The 26,208-nt window shown below is 47.7% G+C and overlaps 1 protein-coding gene across 4 annotated transcripts in view; it reads right to left on the bottom strand.

The window, feature by feature from the left end:
* PLEKHG3 (pleckstrin homology and RhoGEF domain containing G3) overlaps positions 1-26,208 on the bottom strand; it is a 42,969-nt gene that overhangs the window by 14,393 nt on the left and 2,368 nt on the right. The window contains exons 1-3 of one of the 4 annotated variants that reach the window (XM_065940618.1): positions 5,209-5,428; positions 4,651-4,803; positions 319-702 (exon numbers count right to left, since the gene is read on the bottom strand). In XM_065940618.1, the coding sequence (XP_065796690.1) occupies positions 319-702; positions 4,651-4,659 (393 nt within the window). In that variant the 5' untranslated portion in view covers positions 4,660-4,803; positions 5,209-5,428. Of the gene's footprint in view, positions 1-318; positions 703-4,650; positions 4,804-5,208; positions 5,429-26,208 lie in introns of those variants that run through there. The other 3 variants (XM_065940620.1, XM_065940621.1, XM_065940619.1) reach the window with 3 other exon arrangements.

Raw genomic sequence — 26,208 nt, 5'->3', positions numbered from 1 at the left:
ATCGTGGCTCCCTCTTGGCTAAACACAGGAGCCCCCACTCCCCATGAAGGGTGCCTACACCCCAACCATCCACAGAAGATCTGCTGGCCCAACCACTGACGGGACCCCCAAGTCAAGGCGGTGTGAGCGGCCAGCAGCATCCCGGGCAGGCGCCGTGAGGGAAGCAGATCCTGGAAGCAACATGTCAGGGAGAACTTCCCTCCTCCCGTGGGTGGAAGTAGGGTTTTGCCCAAGAACTGGGCCACCGGAAGCCAGAGGTCAGCCCCATCCCCGGAGAAGAGGGCTGTTCCTCCCGACCCCAGCCCCCCGAAGCCTCACCTCCACGATGCTACGCAGGTCCCGCACGTACGTGCGCTCCGTTTCCACGATTTCCCGCACCACGCGGCCCAGGTAGCCGAACTTGTCCGCAGGCGCCACCGGCCGCGTGCGTTTGCTGAAGGGCGACAGGGACCCCCGCAGCCAGCCGCTGGAGTTGTTGTTGCTGTTGGGGAGATGCTGGCCACACGGGGAGCCCTCCCCGTTCTCAGCCAAAGCCTCGGAGCCGCTGGGCTCCTCCATGGCCCCACGGCTGTCGCGGGAGGAGCCCGACGAGGAGGTCGTGGAGGTCAGGCTCGCCGGCCGCTCCTGGCTGCCGTTCTGGTGGAGGGACGCAGAGACGGGCATCCTGGCATCGCTGCCTGGCGGGGGCGTTCCGGGGAGGTTCTGGGCGGGACAGACAAAGGGTCAAACCTCTGGAATCCTCGCAGAAACAGAAAGTAAAAGGGTGGCTGCCAGGGGCTGGGGGAGGAGGGAATGGGGAGTTACTGTTTAATGGATACAGAGTTTCAGTTGTGCAAGATAATGGAAGTTCTATGGATGGAAGACAGTGATGGAACAATGTGAAGTACTCAATGCCACTGAACATTTTAAAATGTGGATTTTATGTTACACGTATTTTACCACAATTTTTAAAGCAACGATTCTGAATCTCAAGGAGGTCCCTTCCTTCCGATTGTATGAGCATCTATGAGGATGCCCAAATGACATTCCTGCCTGTCTCCAACAGTGCCACCTCCATCCTTCCCAGAGTGGAAGAAAGGTGGACCACATGCCAGATCAGCCAAGGGCTCAGAAAGCTGAGGCCCCAGAACACCTGGCAGCGGTCAGGGGTGCCTTCTAATGGAATCTGCAGCCCAGCCCCTCTGCTCCTGCACATCACCCAGCCTCCCAGAGCCTCTGCTCCTCACCAGCTGCCCTGGGGCTGTCCCCCCACAGTACGCAGTGAGCTGCTGGGTGTTCAGTTTGGTGCCCAGCACAAAGCGACAGCTCCGTAAGTCATCAAAACAGTGATAGTACTGGCAGGTGTCAAAAAGCACTCTCCAAGTGTCCACCATTCAAGGACCTGGCTCTTAACCTATATGTCAGACAGTATGTGGGACTGCAAAATCTCTGGGGCACCAGTGGCTTAACCTGGAACCTGAAACCTTCTGGATAGTGATGGGGCAGGCAGAGGAGATGATGCAAAGACTGAGCCCATGTCACCTCCGTGCCCCAGTCCCCGGTACTTGCTTCTGACTCAGCCAGGCTCCAGGGACGCAGGAAATTCCCCAGGGCTGAGGCACCGGTAGGTCTCCCAAAGCGAAGCTCCCTTTAGCACAGCCGGGTCAGGGCAGCAGAGCAAGCAGGAAACTGCTCCCAAGTGAGGCAAACATAGCCTCAGGTGGACTTTATTCCCTAAACAGATGGTGTGGCTCACAGGAAGGCCAGCCTGAAGCAGCAAGCTGGGGAGGCAGGGTGGTGGCTGTGGCCTTCGGGAAAGTCAAGGACACTCCACCCCCACCCCAGAGCACCAAAGCCCATCAACATCACTTTCCAGAATGTTCATTTGACTGCTATTTCCACAGGGAAAATGTTCTAAAGCATCTCTGCCAGCCCTACTGTCCCAATGCCTTCCACCCCTAGCTCTAGGGCTCAGAAGTCACTAGACCACAAGTTAGAGCTATGAGAAGGGTCGAGACGGTGCCATCACTCTGGCCATCTTGAATTTGCCCCCCTGGTTTTCTGTGCCTCTAACCCAACTTGGAACCAGTGTCCCCACCTGGGCTCTGGCTTTTGCAAGTGTTCCTGCTACCTGGCCATTACTTCCTCCCCAACACCCACGCCATACCCCTAGCCTGTGTCACTTATACCAACCCTTGGGTCTGTGAGAAGCCAGATACGCCCAGAAACCAAAACTGGGGGCCCCCTCTGTGTTCTCTTATAGCACCCCAGGGTCATCCCTTTTGTAGCACTCATTGTGTAAGACTCCCAGCTCTAGGCAGTGACCTAAGGGCAGGGACCTTAGAAAGTGATCCGCAAATGGCAAACGGATAATGATGGCAGATGAACCAGTATGACTACCAAGCTAAAGTCAGGAGCATGGAGACCTGTTTGCCATGCATGCTAGCCCAGCGAGGACCCTCCCAAGCACAGCAATTTCCCACTGCATGTCTCAGCTAGGCGAGGGGATTCCCTCCACGTGAGCCTCTCGTCTTGCAGATGAGGACACCGCGGCAGCACTGGGGCCAATCCTGACTGCTCCCTCCTTCCAGATGCAGTCAAAGGATTAATTAACAGGATCACCTTGGCGAAACCGAGCATCTCAGGAGAGCCCCTGGGAAACACAGCACTGCTGCTTTCTCCTTTAAGAGCCTTTAAGATGAACCAGCTAGTCATTTCTACCCACCGGTGGCCTGTCATTTCAGACAAAGAAAGAAAGAGACCCGAACTCCGCCCCAGCCCTTAACCCCAGGCCCGGTGGGACTTGCTGAACAGCCTCTGTGAAGTGATTGACCCTCTTGTGACTTAAAAATCTGTGTATCTCAGCAGTGAGTATTCATCTGTCCATGCACCATTATATATGACACTGTTTTGTGTTTCATTTAATTCAGCGAACCTATATTGAATATATGCAGTGCGTCAGGAAATGTGTCCTTCAAAGCAAGTGCACCATCAGGCACACCACCCCCCCCCCGCCACCCCCATCTCCCCTGAAGCCCCTGAGGGCTGTCAATTCCAGCTGGAACAAAACGGTAGGGACTTATGGCCTAAGACCTTTCCCAGATGAAACCTGGGGTCAGTCAGCCCCTATGGGGATGCTAAGCGGAAAAGGCCCAAGTCTCTAATGGACTTCACAGCTGACCAGGTCATGGCCTCAAAGTGAAGGATTAGTCACAGCCCCCCACCTCCACCCCACACACAGCCTCTCAAGAGATTTCTCTCTAAAGGGTATCTTCGAGGTCACTCATTAGGAACTCCATCACCATAGGGTCCCCGTGCACGTTGAAAAGCCCAGGAACTAACGCATCTTTTCTACTTGGGAGAAATTTTCTCTGACTGCACACAGCCATCTACCTGCAAACCAAGCTCATATTTTCATAGCGCCCATGCCCAAATCCTCCTGGGGTTAAAAGAAAGCATAATGACTAACAGCTAAAAATGGTCCAAGTGCTGTAAACATAATGACGCTTTTACCTCATAACAACTCTATGAGGTCAGTACTATTATTATCCCCATTTTACAGATGCAGAAACTGAGGCCACAGAAAGGGCATGCGGTAGAGCCTGAATCTGGACTCAGGTACTCAGGCTTCAGTGTGAGTGCTCTTCTGCCCCTGCCCACTGCTGGCTGCCTCCCTGATGGATTTCACACCAGCTAGAACCCCAGCAAAGGATTAGTCACAGCCCTAGATGCCATGGCTTTGCCTCAGCACAAACCATGGGGGACATGTTAAGACATAAAGGTCATGGCTTTTAATATTTTACTTCCCTCACAAAGGCCAAAGGAGGTAAAAAAAAAAAAAGAATTGAGAATTAAGATTCTTTAAGGCTATTTCTAGACCTCCTACTATGTGACCTTTGCCCATTTACCTTTTCCTTGGAACAACACAGAAAAATACATACTCCTGGTCAACGGACTGCAGGTCCTAGAGAAGGGAAGCAGCAGGAGGGCACGAGGATCAGATTGTAACTCCTCGGATGATAGGAGAAGCCCTGCAGTGACCAGGAGACCCAGGTTCACAAGGCTCTCGTTCTCTCCCCTGGGCAAGAGGACTTGCTGGAAAAGAATACAGAAACCCAGAAAGGAAGGGTAAAGAGCAAATGGAGACGTCAGAGCAGCTCAGGCAGAGTCCAGGTGGGACTGTTAGCAGACACCATCAGATAGTGAGGGAAAAGAGAGATCACACCCAGGGTGAGGGCCCTCTGCTTCTAAAAACCCAATCCCCACCCTTCTGTAGTGTTCCTGCCTGGAAAATTCCATGGACAGAGGAGCCTGGCAGGCTACAGTCCACGAGATCGCAGAGTTGGACACGACTGAGCAAGTGAGCGCACACACACCTCTCTGTAGTGGCATTCAGGCCCCCACAGAGACAGTGGAAGCACCTGCCTACGGAAGGGCTCCTGGGTAGAGGCAACCTTTCCCGCCTCTCCACAGACCATCACATCACCCCATATGGCAAGATTCACCCCAAGGCCAAGATTGGAACTCAGGGGTCTTTAAACTCATCTTGGAAGACACTGTCTGCTGGGGCAGTGGGTGCCTAGAGAAGGTGACAGACAGCAGCCAAAGCCCAAGCCACAGCCCACCGTATCACCCTGGTCTCCAGTTCCCTAAATATCCCTCCTCACTGACCTCTTCCATCTTTTAACAGGAATCAATCCAATCAATCATCAGTCAGTGAGTCAATCTTCTGGAAAACACTGTATCTCCCACACCTGAGAAGTCCTCTGTGATAGGGTCCCCGAGACCTTTCTGATCGGCCCCATAAGCTGCTCAGACATGCACCTTTAAGAGTTTGGGTGCAGGAGAGAAAGGGAGATCAGTTTTTCTTTTCTTTTCTTTTTAACTTTCTCTAAATTTAAACCTAATCCACACCCTTCCTCTGCTCACACCTCCCGGGGACCTTCCCTGAACATCCCCAGGCAGGCAGGCAGGCATGCTGCAGCAGGCCTCTGAGTTCCCCAGGACGGCTGACTGGGACCAGGTTCCACATCCTTCTCCTCCCTGCGAGGCCTCAGCTCTGTGTCCCCGATCTGACCCAGCCTTCTGCCTCCAACAGAAAAAAATGACCAGCCAAACCCACCAGAGCCCCCATGTTCTATCCTCAGGCATCTTGTCAATAAGGCAGTAGGACCCTGCTCCCCAACTCCACTCCAGCTTCAGAAAGAAGGGTCCCATGGGGACGCTCACCTGGATGGAATCTTCTGGAGAACCTCTGCTTCTCTAGTCCTGGGGACTCCCCAGGACTCAGTAACACTCCCTTTCAGCCCTCCCTCAGGGGCCAGTAGGCAGAGAAGGCTTGAGATGAGGAGGAAGCTGTGCCGGCCAGCGCTCGGAGACACTCCAGAAAAACATTTTGATTCAGAAAGGCTGGGTCCAGGTGTGGAGGCGGCTGACATCATCCTTTCACCTACTACCCTTCGCCCCACACCCGGGAGACGGAAGACCGACATGCCACACCTGCTCTGGAGGCAGATGGAGCGACTGAGGGGCTCCTCCAAGGGCAACTGCTCCAAAGTCCAGTGGCCCCGGGAGTGAAGGGGAGCAGTCACCTGGTACCTGCGTGTGGGCCGAGGCCCTCCCTCCCTGGGGACCGCAGGCGGCACAGCCCTCCTTCCCCACCTTCTCTCATCTCCTGACTCCCAACACCTGCTGGGTATTCCAGAGGTTCTTCAACCCGGGCAGCCACAGCCTGTCATCTTCCCCTCACTGCACTGTCAGGATCTGCTCATCCATAAGGTACCAGAGGGAGACACAGAGAAATGCTACAGCTCTTCCAGACAGACAGGGCGGAAGCAGTGTGAACTTCCAGGGATCTCACCTTGAGACCCTGAGCCCAGGTGTGCTACACGCGCACACACACAGAGCTTAGTATCACGAGGGTCTACACATACACACACACACACACACACACACACACACACACAGTGTGAACTTCCAGAGATCCCACCTCGAGATCCGAGTCCTTGTGTGCTATACACACACACACACACTCAGCTCAGTATCACGAGGGTCTACACACACAGAATGTGAACTTCCAGAGATCTCAGCTCGAGATCCTGAGCCCAGGTGTGCTACAGACACACACACACACACACACACACACACACACACACAAACAGCTCAGTATCACGACGGTCTACACGCACACACACACAGAATGTGAACTTCCAGAGATCTCAGCTCGAAATCCTGAGCCCAGGTGTGCCCCCCACACACACACACACAGCTCAGTATCACGAGGGTCTACACAGACACACACATGAGAACTTCTAGAGATCGCACCTCGAGATCCTAAGCCCAGGTGTGCCCTTACACAAACACACCATACACAGAGCTCAGTGTTACAAGGGTCTACACACACACACTCACACACACACACAATTTAACTTTCAGAGGAGCCCAGGTATACTACACACACACCCCAGCTCCGTCCCACCCAGCACTGGACCCACAGAAGCCCAGCTCCTGAGGACCTATTCCTACGGTTCTCCGGGCCAGCAGAGGGTGGGCAGAGGTGGGTGAGGCCACACCGGCAGAGGCCACCTCTCACCACACCCTCGAGGCTCTCCGGAGGACAAGGAGCATCCCTGAGAGGGGCTGGCTCTTTCCTCTCTCCCTCCGACCCTCCTGCCCCTCCCCGGGGACTCAGGGGCCCCAGCACCCTCAGAGAGGACAAGGGAAGCTCTCCAGGGACTGCGTTCCCTGTGAGCAACGTGACTATCACAGAGGCTGTGCGAGCAGGTGACCAGGGTTTCTGGGCCACCCAAACCCAGGCCAGCTGGCTCAAATTCCTGTTCCCTCATGAATTCATTTTCCCTCGTGAATTCCTTTTCCCACCACCCCAGAATTGCAGGGGGCCACCAAGTGTCCCTGAGTCAGCTGCTAGGAAGGAAAGACTCTGGTTGCCAACGGAGCCCTCCCACCAGAATTCTGGGACAGAGTCTGGGCCTCCAGACTAAAGCTCAGAAAACTCCCTCGGCCTGGCCTTGGAAGGGAAGGAAAGCCCCTGGCATCTCATGTCAGTGGGAGTAACGCTCACCCACACCTCCCTGTCTCCACCACGCGCAAGCCCAACATCTGCTCGTGTTACTTCTCAAACCTGCAAGGTGTCCCAGACATTCTCTCCCTCCACAAATGTGGTCCAATCATCATCCTCAGGAAAGCCTCCCCAACCATCACCAACCCATCCAACACACACAATGATGCAGGCCGAAAATGCTTCTCCCCCAGGAAAATCTACATCTTAATCCCTGGATACAAGGAGCCTATCTATGTAGGTAACCTTATATGGCAAAAGAAATTTTGCGGGTATGATCAAGTTAAGGATCTTGAGATGGGGAATATTGTTCTAGATTATGTGGGTAGGTTTGCGATAATCAGAGGGTTCTCACAAGAGGGAAGTAGCAGGAGTCGGAAGCTGACGTGACAGCAAAGACAGAGGGACAGAGCGAGAAACTGGTCGCTGCTAGGCTGCTGGCTTCATCGACGGAGGAAACAGACCACAAGTCAAGGGATCTAAGCAGCTTCAGGAAGCTGGAAAGGATAAGAAAACAAAATTTTCCCTGGAGACTCCAGAAGGAAAATAGCCCTGTAGGCCCAGACTGACATCTGACCTCCAGAACTATAAGATAATAAATGTCTGCTGTTTCATTTATTTTTCACTGTGCTGGGTCTCTGTCGCTGTGTGATCTTTTCTCTAGTTGCAGCAAGCAGGGGCTACTTTCTAGTTGTGGTGTGGGCTTCTCATCGTGGAGGCCTCTCTCGCTGCAGGGCCGGGGCTCTAGGACACAGGCTTCAGTAGTTGCGGCTCCCAGGCTCTAGAGCACGCGGGCTCAGTAGCTGTGGTGCAGGGTCTTAGTTGCTCCATGGTATGTGGGTCATCCCAGACCAGGGATCGAACCCGTGTCTCCTGCATTGGCAGGTGGATTCTTTCCCACTGAGCCACCAGGGAAGTCTGCACGGGTGCTGTTCGAAGGCACTAAGATGGCAGCGTGTGTTAACAGCGGCAACACTAACGCACAGGCACTTCTCTGAACTCAACTGAGCCAGAGTGTTGCATAAAGCACAGGTCAGGGTTCTCATGGGCAAGCTCTCCTTCCAGACTAGACAGTAAAAGCCTAGTGGGCTGGGCCTTCTTCCAACCCCAGAAGGCAATGCGTGCACTAGGTGTTCAATAAATTTCAGCACCTCTCCACTCCCACAGTAGTCAGACGAAAGATAAACAGTGGCCACAGTCAAGACCTGAGACAGTTCCTCCTTGTCTAATGAGTTTCCAATTAGTCACTGCCAGCAAGTTTCCGATTCACCAAGAGACATGCAGGAGCAGTGACTGCCCATTCACCCCAGCAGCCCCATACTCTAGGCCCCAAAAGAGGGACCTATGGCAGAGGCGTAGCTGCCCTGCCATGCCACATATTAATTGACCAGCCACAAAAACTGGAAGAAGAGGCCACTTTGGAGTTTGAAGAAGGGACTACAGCAAAATGGCCCTACAGCTACCCCAGGAAAAGCAGTCCACCAGGAGGTTTCATTGAAACTGAAGGCAAAGGAGAGCAATTACTGTGGATGGGAAATTGCTATTGCTCATAGCCAGGGGAGGTCACAACTTGTGACTAAGCAGGAAAATGACACAGACACAATGTCCCCAGAAGATGGAGGGGATGAAGACCATGCTAGAAATCACCAACACCTCCAGTGTTCTCAGAGGCCTCATCTCTCCCATCTCTAGAGGCTCACAGGACCAACCCTTCTTATCAGCAAAATTCAGAGACCCAGTCCCACAAATTAACAATCTAGTTGCTCCCCGTACACCCACTATAGGGGATGCTTGTTTTGAGGTTGCCAACCTTGAACCACACCTTCAACAGTTGCAGCATTTACTATTGCATCAGATTCAAAGGCATTGGAGAATCTCAGTGGGAAGCAACTGGGAACAGAGGGGCCCACTGGGTCTGAGTTCTCAGACGAGAAGGAGAGAATGAGCAAGTACCTCAGTGCATGAGAGCCCAGACAGCAGAGATTAAATGCAGTAAACGGAGTCACAGGCTTTGGAGTCAGGCAGACGTGGTTTGAAACCCAGTTGCTGTTTTACTAGCTATGGGTGGCCTTGGGCAAGTCATTGGACCTAACCAAACTTCAAGTTCCTTACCCATAAAATGAGCGCAGCAATACTACCAACTTCGCTGGTCTCCAAGAGCAAGAGGATACAAGTAGAGCAATGTGAACAAATGACACACAGTATAACTTTCATAAATGGTGGCAATGAGAAGGATGGATGAGTTACTATTTGTCCATAAGCATCAGGATAAGAGATTTTTCTGATGTGTGCCTAAGAAAGTAGACCCATATCTCAAGCCAATAATAAAGATACAAGTTTAATCATGTACCACCATGACCTAACCCTCCCCTCCCACTTCACCCCAATCCTGCCGATCATCCATCATCTATGATCCCAACACAGATTTGGACCATGATCTTTTAAGGGCAAATATAAAGCAATTCAGCTGGAAACAGAAACGAGTCTGATATCCAGGCCACACAGAAGGTCAAACCAGAAGACGAAGTTTGAATGAGTCAGTCCTATGCCGTAGCAGGCAGGGCGCATTCCTCTGGGTTCCGCAGGGAGAGAGCTGGAGAGGAACAACAGGCCTGAGCAGGAACAGAATTTAAGGTGACGTGAGGTAGGGAAGTGATCATTGGAAACCATCCTTGACACTGGTCCTTGGATTTTAAAGAAAAAATGTAATCCAACTCCAAGGTAGACAGATGAGAGAGCCAGGACATAGAGGGAAAAGCCCCAGTGTTTGCCCATTTCCTAAGTCACAGGGACTATCCAAGAGGGGAAGGCAGAAGAATAGACCTGGTACTCCAGCCAGCATGGCTCAAAACCAACATTAGTTCTACTCCTAACTTGCTGGACGGCAGGGAGCAGGGCAGTGAGCCATCTGTACCGCAAGGTCGACCCACTCATTTAGGGATAAGACTAACGGCCCTTCCCAAGTCATGAGCTTCAGAATTCACTGCTCAAGTATATTCAAGCACCCACTTTGCACAAAGACTGTGGCAGCCTTGTGGGTTGACACAAAGATGAATCACACACAGAACCCGCTCTGGAGAACAAATACTGTATCAGGAGAAACCAGACAAGCACATCAATGACAAAAGGAAGCGAGGACTTCCCCAGCAGTCCCGTGGTTAAAATTCGGTGCTTCCACTGCAGGAGGCACAGCTTCCGATCCCTGGTTGGGGAACTAAAATCCCACAAGTCATGCTGTGCGGCCAAAAAATACTACTACTAATAATAATAGTTTTTAAAAAATAGACATATCAACAGATTATCCACAAAGCAGTGCCTCAAGCGCTGACACAGAAGTGCACGTAAACTCTGCTGATGGAAGAAGCAGAAAGTGCCACCTGGGGGACCCAGGCAGCTTTAAAAGAGTGAGATTTTTGCTGAGTCTTAAATGATGACAAAGCTTCTGCCAGGTAAGGAAGAGCCCTAAGGGCATCTGGTACAAGGGTGGCAGCACGGGACAGTGGAGTCCCCAGAGGACCTGGACCACGAAGGAGAGAAAGAGATGGGGAGAATGTGCTAGGAAGAAGAATGACATCTATCCCAACCCCTGTGAAGTGGGAGGAAGCAAGGCCCCCAATAAATGTGGAGATATGAAACTACCCAGATACGAGATGTTTCTAAAAGCAGGGGGGCAAATGCCAAGTCTAGAAACTGAGATGCCAGGGCTTAACTAGAAGGGACTCTTCCCCTGGGATTCCAGAACAGCAGGTCCCAGCTGGGGGCATTGTGTGGGGGCGGGGGGGGGGGGGGGGCGGGGGCAGTCAGTGTTACCACCTGAGGGTTTTTCCCTTCCCCAAATTCCCTCCCCAAGCAAATCAGAACTAGGGAGGCTCCCCCAAACACAAGTTGGTCTTCAATTCCAAGCAACAGCAGCCCCCCGCCCCCCATTATGAACTGCTGCCATCAGTCACACACTCTGATCCTCCTGGCCCTCAGGCACAACAGCAAGAGCTCCAAGCAACGCCCCCTCATTGCTGTGGATGCCGACCCTGGTCCCGGCACCTGACCCAGACAACTTAGGAAAGTAGATTTCCCCAGGCCTGGCTTACAGACTCACACAACAATGTCAATTCTCAAAGGAAACCGGCCCTTCAGAGAGCAGGGCCTCCTGCATGACCCTGTCCCTCAGGGTTCCCTACCCCAGAGCCCGGGAGGCCCCTCTGCACCCCACAGCACCCGCCCCCACCCCACCCCAGATCCCTGCCTTCCCTTCTAAGGGGCCTCCACCAGGGAGGCCCGAGAAACTCATCCAACCAGTTTCCAGGTGGGAGGAAAGCAGCTTTCTCCCTCAGCTAAGCGATTACACATGCAGAGGGGGCAGCTGTCACCAAACCCTAGGTTCTGGGGCAGGCAGGTCCACATGGGCATGGCCCAGGTAGCAGTCCTGTTCCTGGAAAAGCCAGGCCTTGATTCAGGACTGAAGCTCAAGGCAGGGCAAGGCAGCAACCTGCTCCCGACCTCCTGGCTTCTGCAGCCCAGAGCTCTCGGAGCGGTGGACACGGCCCCAGCCTGGCGGTGTCCACCAGGGGAAGAGGCAGGGTCGGGGACAACATCCTTCCACCTGCCCAACCTGCCACCACCCCTAGATTTTATCTAAAATAACCACCCTCTGTGGATTCTGGGAAAAGGAAACTTCCGTAAAGAAGTGGGAGATTGATTAACTCTGCTTTTCCCAGGGTGTGCTGGGTCCCTCGACAAACAGTCCCTTCCCTAATCGCCCAACTCCGAGTGTTCAGAGATCAGAAGACCCTCCAAAGCCCCTTGCAGAACCATGTGCAGTAACTTGAAGAGGAACACGGGATTCTCGCCCTCGCCCGGCCTCGATGGACACATCCCCTGGAAGAAGCCTGGGCAGGATTTTGAAAAGGGACCAATTCAACCTGTCCTCAGTTTCTGAAGGCCCAAGGGAGAAATTTACCTCTCGCCCCAAAGCCAGTGGCCAGCCGGGTTTCATGGCAGAGTCTGGCAAGACTCGGAGGCCTTTGCTAGTTCTGCTCCTGCCCCATTCGCACCCCCTGGCCTGGCCAGCCGGGTACCTACCGCTTTCCTCAAAAGGGCTCCCATCTGAGCACCAAGAGGGCCGCGTGGGGCCCGGGAGCCGCATTCGGCCCCGGCAGCCGAGCAGTTAACAGGCTTGGGGCGAGCAGGGAGCTGCCACCAACAGCCTCGGGAATTAAAGCGCCCGCCGCCTCCTGCAAAACCTCTTCAATAAACGTCCTATTCAGAATCAGTTGCGCGTGTGGGTCATACTTTCTGCATTTCTTTCATTCCTGATGCCCGGGGGGCCCCTAACAGAGGAAATGGAGCTTCCCACCCCAACTCAGCAGGTCCCCACTGGGTGAAGACCCAGGTCACAGCCGGGCTAGGTGAGCGCCACCAACCGCTGAGGACGCGCAAGTGTCTCCAGCAATACAAGTCTGGGGACACTGCAGGAAGTCAAATAGTGAAGACACTTGAACAAAGCCGGAGCATTCACCAGCACAACAATAACCCATTTATGCGGCTCCTCCCCCACCTCAGGCCCTCAAAGCCTGAGGATATTAACCCTTACAACAGCCAGAGACAGAGGGGAGGGATGACCAGCGGCGGTTGGGAATTATTTCCCTGTTTTACAGATCAGGACACTGAGGCACAAGTGGCTCCCAAGATGCTGGGCTGGAATAACATCAATAGCAGGCAATGTGGTAATAAACACATTCTCTGAAGTCTCCCTGCCACAACTGTGTGTGTGCTGAGTTGCTTCAGTCATGTCTGACTCTTTGCAACCCCATGGACTGTAGCCGGCCAGGTTCCTCTGTCCATGGGATGGATTCTCCAGGCAAGAATACTGGAGTGGGTTGCCATCCCCTTCTCCAGGGGATCGTACCTGAGTCTCCTGCATTGCAGGTGGATTCTTTACCGCTAAGCCACTGGGGAAGCCGGTGAGGCAGAGCTATTTGCTCACCAAAAGCAGTGCAGCAGGAAAACCAGGGTTTGCTGGAATTCTGGTGCTCACTATCCTCAACCCCAACATCAGTGGGGCCAAGAGATACAGACAAAGACGGATGGAAAGGTGCCAACTCTGCCCACCTTGTGGGAATGCCTGCTGGCACTTTCTGCCCTTTTACAAGTAACACTATGCTCAGAACAAGTTTCTACAGCATGGAGCAAACCTCAGAAGGAGGCCAACATGGAGTCGGCTGGGAATTCGTAACCTGCCCATTGATGCCTCCAGAAACCACTTCTGTGTCAACACGTGACCCAGGGGCCAGCACACAGGTTGCCTTCTCTACTGCAACCTCATAGCAGGAGTGCTAATCCACACAGCTGACTCAGGGAACGGGCAAGTGTCCTAACTTGTTTTCTGTGTGTGCTGCCTTCTTTACTAAGTCACAGTCTCCTGAAGGTTAAGGACCAGATCTTCCCAGGGTTTTGTGCATTTTCTTCCCCCAGGGTTTCTGATGGTCCAGTCCCTACTACTGATTTTGGCAGCTGTAGGACTCATGCCAGAAGAAAGCTGAAGCACACAGGAAGGATGGTATTTTCTGGGCTCTTGTAACGGGAGGATGAGACATCTCCAGTGGAGTCACAGAAAAAGGTTTAGGGATGGATAGGCACTGTTCACCTCTTCTCTGCTGCCTGGTCAGGCACAACCCAGCTGGAAGTTGCATCATCAAGGCTCAGATAACTTCCATCTAAAAACAGGACTACTCACTCATATTTGTTGACAATATAAACCACACGCCAGGTGCTGGGGACACAGCAGTGAATAAGACAAATCCTTACTATTATAGAGCTTACACTCCAATATGGAAGACGGTCACAAAAGGCAGACAAATATCTAATATATTCCTGGACAGTGTTAAGTGTTATGAAAAAGATGAAGAAGAGAAATTTGAAAAGGCAGTATGGGGGTGGACAGTGTTAGTTAGGGAGGCCTGGGGAGGCTCTGTAAAGGTGACTCTTGGCAGAGACCTATATGAGAGGAAGCAGCCAGACATACAAAGTTCCTCTGCCAATCTTTTCCTCTGTCCCACCTCAGCCCCCCACCCGCATATTTGGTATGTCCTAGACCTCATCATCATAGTAAAGTAAAAGTGAAAGTCACTCAGTCGTGTCCAACTCTTTGCGACCCCATGGACTATACAGTCCATGGAATTCTCCAGGCCAGAATTCTGGAATGGGCAGCCTTTCCCTTCTCCAGGGGATCTTCCCAACCCAGGGATCAATCCCAGGTCGCCCACATTGCAGGCGGATTCTTTACCAGCTGAGCCACAAGGGAAGCCCATCATCATAGTAAGTGCAGACTTCTGATGCTTTTAAGCATTCCACTATTTCTCAGTATAAAAATTACTAACCACACAATAAAACAAACCATGACAAGCAAGTCAGAAGATGAAAGAAATTGATACTCCAAAAACTAGGAATAAAAGAAAAATCTGAAAAAGACTTTGAAAAAGTACTAAATGGAAATAAAATAGTTGACCTTTGAACAATATGGGGCTTCGGGGCAGTAGAAAGCCATGTATAACTTTAAACCCAGACCTCTGTATCCATGATTTCTCATCTGCAGATTCAACAAGCTGCAGATTGCGTGGTACTGTTGTTACTGTTTAGTTGCTGTATCCGACTCTTTTGAGACTCCCTGAGCCGGCCAGGTTCCTCTGTCCATGGGATTTCCCAGATAAGAATACTAGAATAGATTGCTATTTTCTTCTCCAGGGGATCTTCCCGACGCAGGAATCAAATACGCACGTCCTGTATTGGCAGGCAGATTCTTTACTACTGAGCCCCGTGTACTGAGCCTACAGTACATATTTATTGAAAAAATCCACATATAACTGAACCCACACATTTCATATCCAGATTTTTCAAAGGTTAATTGTATAGAATATTGACATGTTAAACCCAATGTAAGTTAAACAGAAAACTAAATACAGCTAAAGAAAGAATTAGTGAAATGGGGAAAAAAAAAAACTGAGGAAATTATCCTGAAGTAGATGCAAAGAGTAAGATAGAAAATATGAACATTAAGAGACAAGGTCCAGGGCTTCCCCGGTGGTCTAGTGGTTAAGAATCTGCCTGCCAATGCAGGGCACATGGGTTCGATCCCTGGTCTGGGAGGACCCCACATGCCACGGAGCAACTAAGCCCATCTACTGAAGCCCACACACCTAGAGCCCATACTTCGAAATGAGAAGCCCCTGCTCTCCGCATCTAGAGAAAGCCTGTGTGCAGCAATGAAGACTCAGGACAACCAAAACTTTTAAAAAAGTAAATAAATAAATCTTTAAAAAAATAAAAGAGAGAGAAAAGATCCAAAGAGTTCCAGAGAAAGAAAAGGAAAAGAATTAAGGGAGAGGCAATTTTCAAAGACAGAATGTACATGAATTTTCCAGAACTGAATATATCGACATCTGTCCTCATATTGAAAGCACAACTAAGTTAAAATTTTTAAAAGTCCACATTTAGACCTATCATATATAGTATAAATGCAGATTATCAAAGACAAAAAGAACATCTTAAAGGATTATAAGGAAATACTATGAACAAATATATGCTAATGAATTAGATAACTTTGATGCCATTCCTAGACAAATTCCTAGAATTGAGGATTTGGGAAGGAACAGAAAATCTGAAGAGATCTGTTAACAAGCAAAGAGTCTGAATTAATAATTTTTAAACTTCCAATAAAGAAAAGCCCAGGACTCAATGGCTTCACTGATGAATTTACCAAACATTTAAAGAATTAACAGCAATTCTTCACAAACTCTTCCAAAAATCAGAAGAGGAAAGAACACTTCCTACTCATTCTATGAGACCTGATAAAAGACCAAACAAAATATCACAAGGGAAAAAAAAGCTACAGGCCAGCATCCCTTATAAATGTGGCTATAAAAACCCTCAACAATATATTAACAAACTGAATCCAGCAACATATAAAAAGGAATATACACAATGACCATGTGAATCTATCCCAGAAATACAGGACTGGGTTAACATTCAAAACCAAAAATAAATTAATATAATTTTAATATTAATAGAATAAAATACAAAAATCATCTGGTCACCTTAATAGACCCAGAAAAAAACATTTGACAAAATCTGACACCCTTTCATGATAAAAACACCACACAAGCTAGGAATAGAAGGGAACATTCCCAGTCTTATAAAGAAGATACAAAAAACCCCACAGATACTTCATCTCAATGGAAAAAGAAGGAATGTTTTCCCCCTAAGATTAGGAATAAGACAAGAATTTCCCCTCATGACACTTCTATTCAACACTGTACTGGAGTTCTAGCCAGGAAAATTAAGCAAGAAAAAGATATGAAAGACACTCAGATTGAAAAGGAAGAAGTAAAAGTATTTCTAGTTGGCTTAAAACTCAACATTCAAAAAACTAAGATCATGGCATCCAGTCCCATCACTTCATGGCAAATAGATGGGGAAACAATGGCAACAGTGAGAGACTTTATTTTGGGGGGCTCCAAAATCACTGCAGATGGTGACTGCAGCCATGAAATTAAAAGAACTTGCTCCTTGGAAGAAAAGTTATGACCTAGATAGAATGTTAAAAAGCAGAGACATTGAGACATTACTTTGCCAACAAAGACCCGTCTAGTCAAAGCTATGTTTTTTCCAGTAGTCATGTATGGATGGATATGAGAGTTGGACTATAAAGAAAGCTGAGTGCTGAAGAATTGATGCTTTTGAACTGTGGTGCTGGAGAAGATTCTTGAGAGTCCCTTGGACTGAAAGGAGATCCAACCAGTCCATCCTAAAGGAAATCAGTCCTGAATATTCATTGGAAGGACTGATGCTGAAGCTGAAACTCCAATACCCTGGCAACCTGATGAGAAAAACTGACTCATTAGAAAAGACCCTGATGCTGGGAAAGACTGAAGGCAGGAGGAAAAGGCAACAACAGAGGATGAGATGGTTGGATGGCATCACCGACTCTATGGACATGAGTTTGAGTAAGCTCCAGGAGTTGGTGATGGACAGGGAGGCCTGGTGTGCTATAGTCCATGGGGTTGCAAAGAGTCGGAGACGACTGAGCAACTGAACTAAATTCATAGATGACATGATCTTATATATATAGAAAATCTTAAGAAATTCACAATGAAACAATTAGTGGACTCCACTAACGAAAGAGTCTAGTAAGATGGAAGGATACAAGAGCAATACACAAAAATCAATTGCATTCCTATATACTAGTAGCACACAATCCAAAATGCAATGAAGGGAAATGCCCTGGCGGTCCAGTGATTGGTACTCTACACTTTCCCTACCAAGGTAATGGGTTTAACCCCTAATGGGAGAACTAGGATCCTGCAAATTGAGTGGCTTACCCTCTCCCCCCAAGAAGCAAAACAATCCCATTTATAACAGCTTCACAAAGCACTGAAAACTTTGGAATATATTTAACAAAAGGAATGTAAGAATTGTTTATGGGAAGCTACAAAACACTTGAAAGGAACTGAAGACCTGAATAAATGGAAAGACATCCCATGTTCATGGATCAGAACACTTAACACTCTTAAAGTTAGCGATACCCAGTAAATTGATCTACAGACTCAATGCAATCTATTTCAAAATTCTAGCTGGCATTTTTGTAGAAATTGACAAGATGATCATAAAATTTGTATGGAAAAGCAAGGGAGCCAGAATAGCTAAAACAATCTTGAAAAAGAACAAAGTTGGAAGACTCACAGTTCCCAACTTCAAAACTGATTACAAAGCTATAGTTATCAAGACTGTACTGACATATAGATTAATGCGACAGAACCGAGAGTACAGAAATAAAACTTCACATTTATAGTCAATTGATTTTCATTAAGGGTACCAAAACTATTCAATAGGGAAAGAATAGTCTTTTCAACAATGTTAGCACAGCTATATTCACATGCATAAGAATGAATATCTAGTTCATATCATGCACAAAAATTAGGTCAAAATGGATCACAGACCTAAATGTAAAAGCTAAAACTATAAAACTCCTAAAAGAAAATATAGAGGTAAATTTTTGTGAACTTGGGCAAGCAGTGGTTTCTTAGATACAATAGGAAAAGTACAAGCAACAAAACAAAAAAATAGATAAATTGGACTTCATCAAGATTTAAAACTTATGTTTCAAAGGCACTATAAAGAAAATGAAAAGAAAGTAGACTAGATCATGTTACAATGTATACAAATATTGAATCATTAGGTTGTACATCTGGAATTAAATAATATATCAATTACACATCATTTTTGAAAAATTTTTAAAAGAGAGTGAAAAGATAAATCACAGAATGGGAGAAAACATTTGTAAACCTGATAATAGACTTGTATCCAGACTATATAAAGAACCCTTACAACAACAATAAAATAACCCAATTTTAAAATAGGCAACAATTTGAATAGATATTTCTCCAAAAAAATATACAAATGGTCAATAAGCACACACAAAAAAATGCTCAACATCATTAGTCATTAGGAAAATGCAAATCAAAATCACGATTAAATCTATTTCATACTCACTCTAAGATGGCTAAAATCAAAGCCATGTTCAATAACAAGTGTTGGTGAGGATAAACAGAAATTAGAACTCATATATTGCTGGTAAGAAATGGTGTAGCCTACTTAGAAAACAATTTAACAATTCCTCAAAAAGTTAACTTATAAATAATCATCTCCCAGTAGGTCATATAGAAGCTAGGAGATCTATATGCTGCGTACAAAAAGTTGTACACAATTGTTCATAGCAATATTATTTATAATACAAAAAAAGTGGAAACAGCTCAAATGTCTATCAACTGATGAATGTATAAACAAAATGTAGTAAATCCATATAATGGAATGAAAAAGAATGAAGAACTGATAACCTGCCACAACATGGATGACTCTTGAAAATATTATGTTAAATGAAAAGGCTAGTCAACAGAACGATATATTGTATGAACTCATTTATGTAAAAGATCCAGAACAGGCAAATCTAGAAAGATAAAAGTAGACTAGTGATTGCCTGGGGCTAGTGGATAGGGGAAATGATTGCAAAAAGTACAGTTTCTTTTAATAAACTGTGATAATAAAAATGGTTTAGATGGCTTCCCAGTTGGTACCAATGGTAAAGAACCTGCCTGTCAATGCAAGAGACTTAAAAGACTTGATTTTGATCCCTGGGTCAGAAGGATCCCCTGGAGAAGGGCATGGCAACCCACTGCAGTATTCTTGCCTGGAAAATCCCATGGACAGAAGATCCTGGTGGGCTACAGTCCACAGTGTCTCAAAAGAGGTGGACATGACTGAGGCCACTGGCACACACGATTAGACAGCAGAGGGGATCCCCTGGTGGTCCAGTGGTTAGGACTCTGCACCCTCACTGCCGAGGGCCTGGATTTGATCCCTGGTAGAGAACTAGGATCCCACAAGCTGAGCGGCAGGGCCAAAAGAGAAAAAAAAAAAAAAAAGAAAGAAAAGATTAGATAGCAAGGATGGTAATACAATTCTGTGCATATATACTAAAAAATGGGTAGATTTTAAGATATGGGAAATATATCTCGATAAAGCTATCAAATCAACTCTTAAAAAGTAAAAAGTCAACAGGAAAAGTATAGACTGCTTAATAACTAGCACTGGGAAAACTGGCTATTTCTCTGGAAAAAATAAAATCAGTTCCATCTTACAAGGCTGAGTGGTTCTCAACCTTGGCTGAACACAAAAGTTACCTGGGCCATTTCATAACCATGCCTGGGCCCTACCCCAAGGTATTTTCATTTTATTGGGCTGATCTGAAATGAAGCTCAGACAATAGTACTATTTTAAAAAGCTCCTCATGAGGTTTTAATATGTAACCAGAGAGAAGAACCATTGTCACATACAGAAAATACACTCTAGATGAATTTAAAATGTTAAGAGTAGAAGCAAAATTAAATATATATATATATATATATATATATATATATATATATATATATAATATACACACACTATATTTTCTATAGAATCAGAATAGGAAGGGGCTTCCCTGGTGGTCTGTGGTTAAGAATCTACCTTCCAATTCAGGCCTTCGAGGGCTTTCCTGGTGGCTCAGTGGTAAAGAATCCTCCTGCCAGTGCAGGAGACAAGGGTTCAATCTCTGATCCAGGAAGGTCCCGCATACCGAGGAGCAGCAAAGCCCGTGGGCGACGACTATTGAGCCCGTGCTCTAGAGCCCAGGAGCCACAATTGCGGAGTCCACATGCTTGCAACTACTGAGCCTGTGTGCTCAAGAGACACATCATTGAGAAGCCTGCACACCGCAGCTGCAGAGCAGCCGCTACTCACCACAACTAGAGAAAAGCCCGCGCAGCATGAAGACATAGCATGGCCAAAAATATATAAATAAAATTATATCTTAAAAGAGTAAGAAGACCTGGAGCTACAACGAAGAGCACACATACTACAACAAAGACTCAGTGCAGTTAAAAAAAAAAAAAAACTTTAAATAAAAAAAGATTTTTTAAGAACCCATTTAATAAAAATCAGGGTAGGAAAAGATTTCTTGATATGAACAAAAGACTGGCAAATGTGACATTAAAATTTAAATTTCCCTATGAAAAATAACTTTAATAAAGTTAAAACAATCCAGAGCTATATGTAATGAATAAAACCCACAAGAGATTATGAATCTGCCTGCAATGCAGGAAAACCAGGTTCAATATCTGGGTCGGAAAGATCCCCTCAAGGAGGAAATGGAAACCCACTCCAGTATTCTTGACTGAAGAATCCCATGGACAGAGGAGACTGATGGGTTACAGTTCATAGAGCCACAAAGAGTCGGGACAAGACTGAGCAACTAACACGATCACTTTGTTTCATTTAACACATATACATAGATTTTTTTTTTTAATTCCTAAAAATCAGCAAGAAAACGGCAACTAAAACTCTGCAAAAGTACCGAGAACCTGTAACTTGTCAAAGCGTGGGGAACTAGAAGCAAGGAAACAAAGGGACTTATCACCACACAACATTCTGGGGCTTGAATCATGCGGATGTATTACTTGGTTTAATTTTTTTTTTAATGCAAAAGGCAAAACCTCACAGAATTATAAACATGGATAGGCAATAAACATGAAAAACGCTCATCCCTATCTTCAATCAAAAGTGCTAATTTTAAGGAACAGTTTATAAAATAATTTTAAAATTACATCTACTAGATTACAAGACACAATCCAAATGTTAGTGAAATAGGGGCTCTTGTGTTTCTGGTAAGAACGTATACTGATTCACAAATCATGCAGGGACACTATTTGGCAGTATCTTGAAAAGCACAATTTATAACCCCATAATCCTACCACTGACACACATGGTAGAAAAGATTGACACATGGATGATAAACACAGGATACTGGTGAGAAAAATGGAAATAATCTAAAAGTCTGTTCATAAGGAAGCTATAATAAATGACAGATACCATGTTAACAGTTCAGTGAATAAACTAGATTTAAATATTTCAACATGGATAAATCTAGACAACAATGTTGATTCAACATGATGCTAAACATGTCAAAATCAAAACAACAAGAAACTGTAAATTACTTACAGACAACAGTAAAAAGTATGAAGACATGCATGGATGTGATAAACACTGTATTCAAGAGAATGTTACTTCTGAGGAGGGAGGAAAGAGAAAGCAATTAGGAGGAAAAAGCAAGCATTGACTGCATCTGTTTAACATTCTACCTCTACAATAAATGACAGAAATAAATTGGAGGAAATTACCATTTGCCAGATCTGGATGGTGAGAAGACAGGAGTAGGAGCTCCCACGCAGGGGCGGGCCCCACCACCCTGGAGACTGGAACAACCAGCATGGAGACTGCCCAGCACAGCACCCTCAGCAGCATCCAGAGCCCAAACAAAGGAACAAAAGCTCCTGATGGAAAGAGGCTTGGGATTTTTGAAATTGCAGCTCCTCCCTAACATTTTCTGGCCTCGGAAATGTTGTGCAGTACTCAGGTAGAAGCTTAAAAAATGTAAATGTATTAAAGGCATCCTTGTTTCCACTGAGGCAAGCACCCTCTGGGATAACTGGCAGTCTGCTATGGGTGGAGCTGAATTAAGTTTGGGCCCATCCTGGCTCCACAGTAACACAGTAAAAACTTGACCAGCTGGAACCCTTGCAGAGAGAGCTATCCAAAAGGCACATTTTTAAAGAGTGTGCCCAGTTTCCAAAGAGTCTGGGGTAGAGCTCAGATCATGTGCTCCAGAGCCATCTAGAAGTTCAGACCTCATCCCTGCTAAGTCTTCGGTGAGATCCCAGAAAAGTGACCTACCTTGTGTGGGTGGATTTAGTTTCCTCACCTGTAGTTGAGGGTATCACCACCTACCATGCCTTGTTGAGATTAGTGATATTACCTAAGAGTCAACACTTCAAAAATTGTAGTCAATCTGACCGGGACATCTTTCAAAAACACGTTACACACTTCCTTCCCTCCCTTCCTAAATAGTCAAGGAAACATCATTTAACCTCCGCTTGATGACTCAGGGTCACAATTACCAGCAAAGCAACAATTATCAAAATGATGATGCCCCCAAAGGCCAAGGTGTGCCAAGTCACTCCCCCTACATCAATAATGACCCCTGGCTCTTACACTCATGCCTGCTTTCCATAGTGTCTTGATCTCCATCCACTCCATCAATTGTCAATTGCATTGTGGTCATTTTTCCTCTCTACATTGGTCTCTTTACACTCTTTCCTTTGCTGCTGCCTTTCAGTTGTGGGCTTGGAAATTGGATGACACAATTCCTTTTATGTAGGAATAAAAGTTAAACAGGGTCTGAGGGAGCTGGTGTGAAAGAAAATGCAGCAACTTGAGTCCTGGTCTACCTGGAGACCTTACTGGCTACTTGCAAATAAGCAAGGCCACTGGGTGGCCATGTTGTAAATACGGTAGAAGAGGGGTTACAGGACATATTATGGGATGAACTATTTTCAAGACTAAAAGCATACTCTACTTTGGACACAACATGCAAGGGGCAAACTCTCAGCAGGCCTGGGAGGACTGGTCCCAGTGACCCAAGGCACCCTTTCACATGTCCAGGCTGGAGGAATACAGAGCTGCCTGCCCCTGGGCCACAGGTGCTGACCACAACTTCAACTTCTTAGAATCTTCTACTCTACTAGGAAAGAGCAGAACATTTGTGCAGAGTGTGAAAATTTCTCTAATTCCTAAAGTTTCATCACACAGTAGGGTTTTATTTATTCAACAAATGTTTACTGGAATCCTACTATGCAGCAAGCACCGGAGATGCAGCAATGCACAGGACAGACAGAGGCTGCAAGAATACTGGTTCCCTTTTCCTTTCAATAAACACTTGCCATCTATTGCTCAAGAATCTCTGACTTATACACATATGTGCACACAATCATATATATACATATATATACATGTATACATATATATACATGTATATATACACACACACAAACATACACCCACATAGTCTTGTGGCCTGGGGAGCAAAGTTTTTTTAGAGCTTCCAGTACCTGTAGAACCCATCTTTCCTCCCGAGATCCCATTACCATAGCGAAATAGACTTCACTCCTCTAGCATCCCTCCCTCCATTCTCAGCCAAATTCCAGCAACAACTAGAGCAACCCTAGAACCCTCAAATTCTGTTTCCCAAAAGGTAACATGTGCAGTCGTCACTGTGCCCACTGAAACCTCATTCAAGTCCTGTGGCCGGCCCCAGGGTCTGCTCAGCATGAAACAGAGTTTGAGAGTCCTTAAAAATCCATTCCTTGAGCTTAAGCCAGGAGGCTTCCCTCCCCAGAGGCCAGCCAGAGAACTGTAAAAAAAGTCCCATTCTCTCTCAGGTGGCATTCCCAGGCGGCAACGGTCCACCCAGGGCTAGGCTTGACCCCCACTGCCTTCTTCCTTTAACTCTATGGAACAAAACTAGAGCAGATGAGATCGCGGAGCCCAGACGGTTCTCAGGATGGGACCCCAGCACAAGCTCATCATGCACTGCTCTCCATGCTTTATGGGAACAAAGATGGCTCCAGCAGAGCCCCTGCCTTCAGAGAACTGCTCATCAAAATAAGAACAGAGCAGAGACCCTGTTCACAAGGCCAGTCTTTATCCCAGACAGCCTACACCCAGAGGGGTGGCCAGCGACTCTGGATGTACCTCCTTCATATCACAAATTAGTTGACCCTGCCCAGTTTTCATTCTCCTCTGACTTGAGGTCACCCAACATCACAAAATTGGTTGAGGCTGTTTAGGGCCCTCCCTGGAACTTCCTCTGAAGCCAGATTACACCTAGTTTTACCCGGTCTCCAGGCACCCACTAGCAGGCCCAAAAGGCTCCTTCACCATAGGGCCTCCCTGGCTGTCCTGAGCCTGAAACTGGGCTCTCGGAGGGCGCGGTCTGGCTGATGACCACTTCCCCAGCCCGCCCTCCACCGCCCATCGCCGCTTCCTGAGCCGGGCTCGGCCCCCAGGAAACCGCTCCCCGCTGCTTTTGACAGCAGCGGTCTTTGAGTTCAGGCACGTCCCTTTGAGGTCCTGATTCAGCTGAGAGGGGAAAAGACTCTTCAGATTGGCTGAGTGGAAGCAGAGCTGAGCGGAGTCCAGCCAGACTCGGCACTCACAGTGTCTGTCTGTCCGTGTTACTCGAAATTCTGGTCCCTGGTGGACCCTTTTTGAAACTTTTTCTGGGGCTGCCTGAGCATCGGTGAGCACTCTCGAACCTCTGCAGGCTCTCCTCAAACGGCTCCACCCACCATCTGCCCGACCTTCCCTGCCCCTCCCTCGTATTCACCAGCCTTTTCTCTTCTTCTCCCAGGGGAATTTATCTACAGAAGTTGGGGGAGAGACAGCTAGCCTTTCCAGCTGTGAGGCAGGGTAGAGAGGCCAGGGATGAAGGTGTGATTCATCAGTGCTAGCTGGAAGCAAGGGAAATTCCAGAACAAGGGTGGGTCAGGGCTGCCCCCAGTTCACCCTAGAAGCAGCACACACACCTGGGAAACCCACATCCTCAACAATGCCCCAGCCTTGAATCTAGGAGAGGGTTGAAGAGTCTCACCAACTACAAAAGTCTGCACTAGGTAGGGTTTCCATTTTCACCTGCCTCCAATTCCCCACTTGCCTCAAGCTTTTCATTTAGCAATGGCAATAAAGAGCTTGGGCTACCCCTGCAGAATTTGGTTGGAGAAATAACAAAATAGAAGACTCTCACTTACTGAAGACCTCTATAGACTCTGCTAAGCATCGAACAGACGTCAGCTCATTGATCACTCACAAAACCGTACGTGGTAGGTATGATGACTAACTCCACTTCACAGATGAGAAACACAGGCTCAAAGAAGGTTAGCACCGCAGGGCTAGGAAGCTGCCAAGCCCCACAGTGAGTTCCTTGAACTGGGTTTCAAGAACTGGAAACCAGAGACAGGGAAAATTCCTCCTTCAGGCATTATCGAAGAGCCCTTCCTCGGGATGTCTCCCAGGCCACCCCATCTCGAACACCATCCCACCCACTCCATGACAGTTCACATCCACCTTTCCTATCACATTGCTCTGCTCATCATTAACTTGCCTTCCATTATTTATCTTGCTTGTTGTCAGCTTCCCCCACTAGAAGTCAGCTCCATGAGGTCAATGACTCTAATATATTTTGTACACTGCAGTGTCCCCTGCATCCAGCATTCTATATAGCAGATGCCAAAAAACTCTTGAATGAATGAAAGAACCCTTTAAAATAGAACGAAGGGCTGTGAGTGTAGGAAGAAAAGGAGGATGATCCATCCATTCAGGGTGGAGCTGGTGACAGAAATCTGGCCAGGGTGAGCTGAGGGCTCCAGATGGGACCTACACGAGGAAATGAAGGTCTGCCAGGTCTCCGGTGGACTCCAGTAAAGCCTTCCTGCTGGCAGAAGTGACTTCCAGCTGCCAGGGCCCCAGCCTGAGGGCTTCTGCTGGGGAGGGCCAGTTTGCAACTCTGAAACAAAGGCCTATGGACACGCAGCTGGCCAGGACTGAGCAGCCGCTGGGTCCAGAGGGGCAGGCTGGGGTGGGGAGGCGGGGGACAAATGAGGAGCTGGAGACAGCCCTCAGGGCAGCTGCAAAGGCAGCACCTCCCAGTGCCCAGAGTCCCCTCAACCTCC

The sequence above is a fragment of the Muntiacus reevesi genome, chromosome 7 (assembly GCF_963930625.1).
Source record: "Muntiacus reevesi chromosome 7, mMunRee1.1, whole genome shotgun sequence".
Lineage (NCBI taxonomy): Eukaryota > Metazoa > Chordata > Mammalia > Artiodactyla > Cervidae > Muntiacus > Muntiacus reevesi.
The sequence above is the reverse complement of the archived record's forward strand: the minus strand, read 5'-3'. Positions and strand labels throughout refer to the sequence as shown.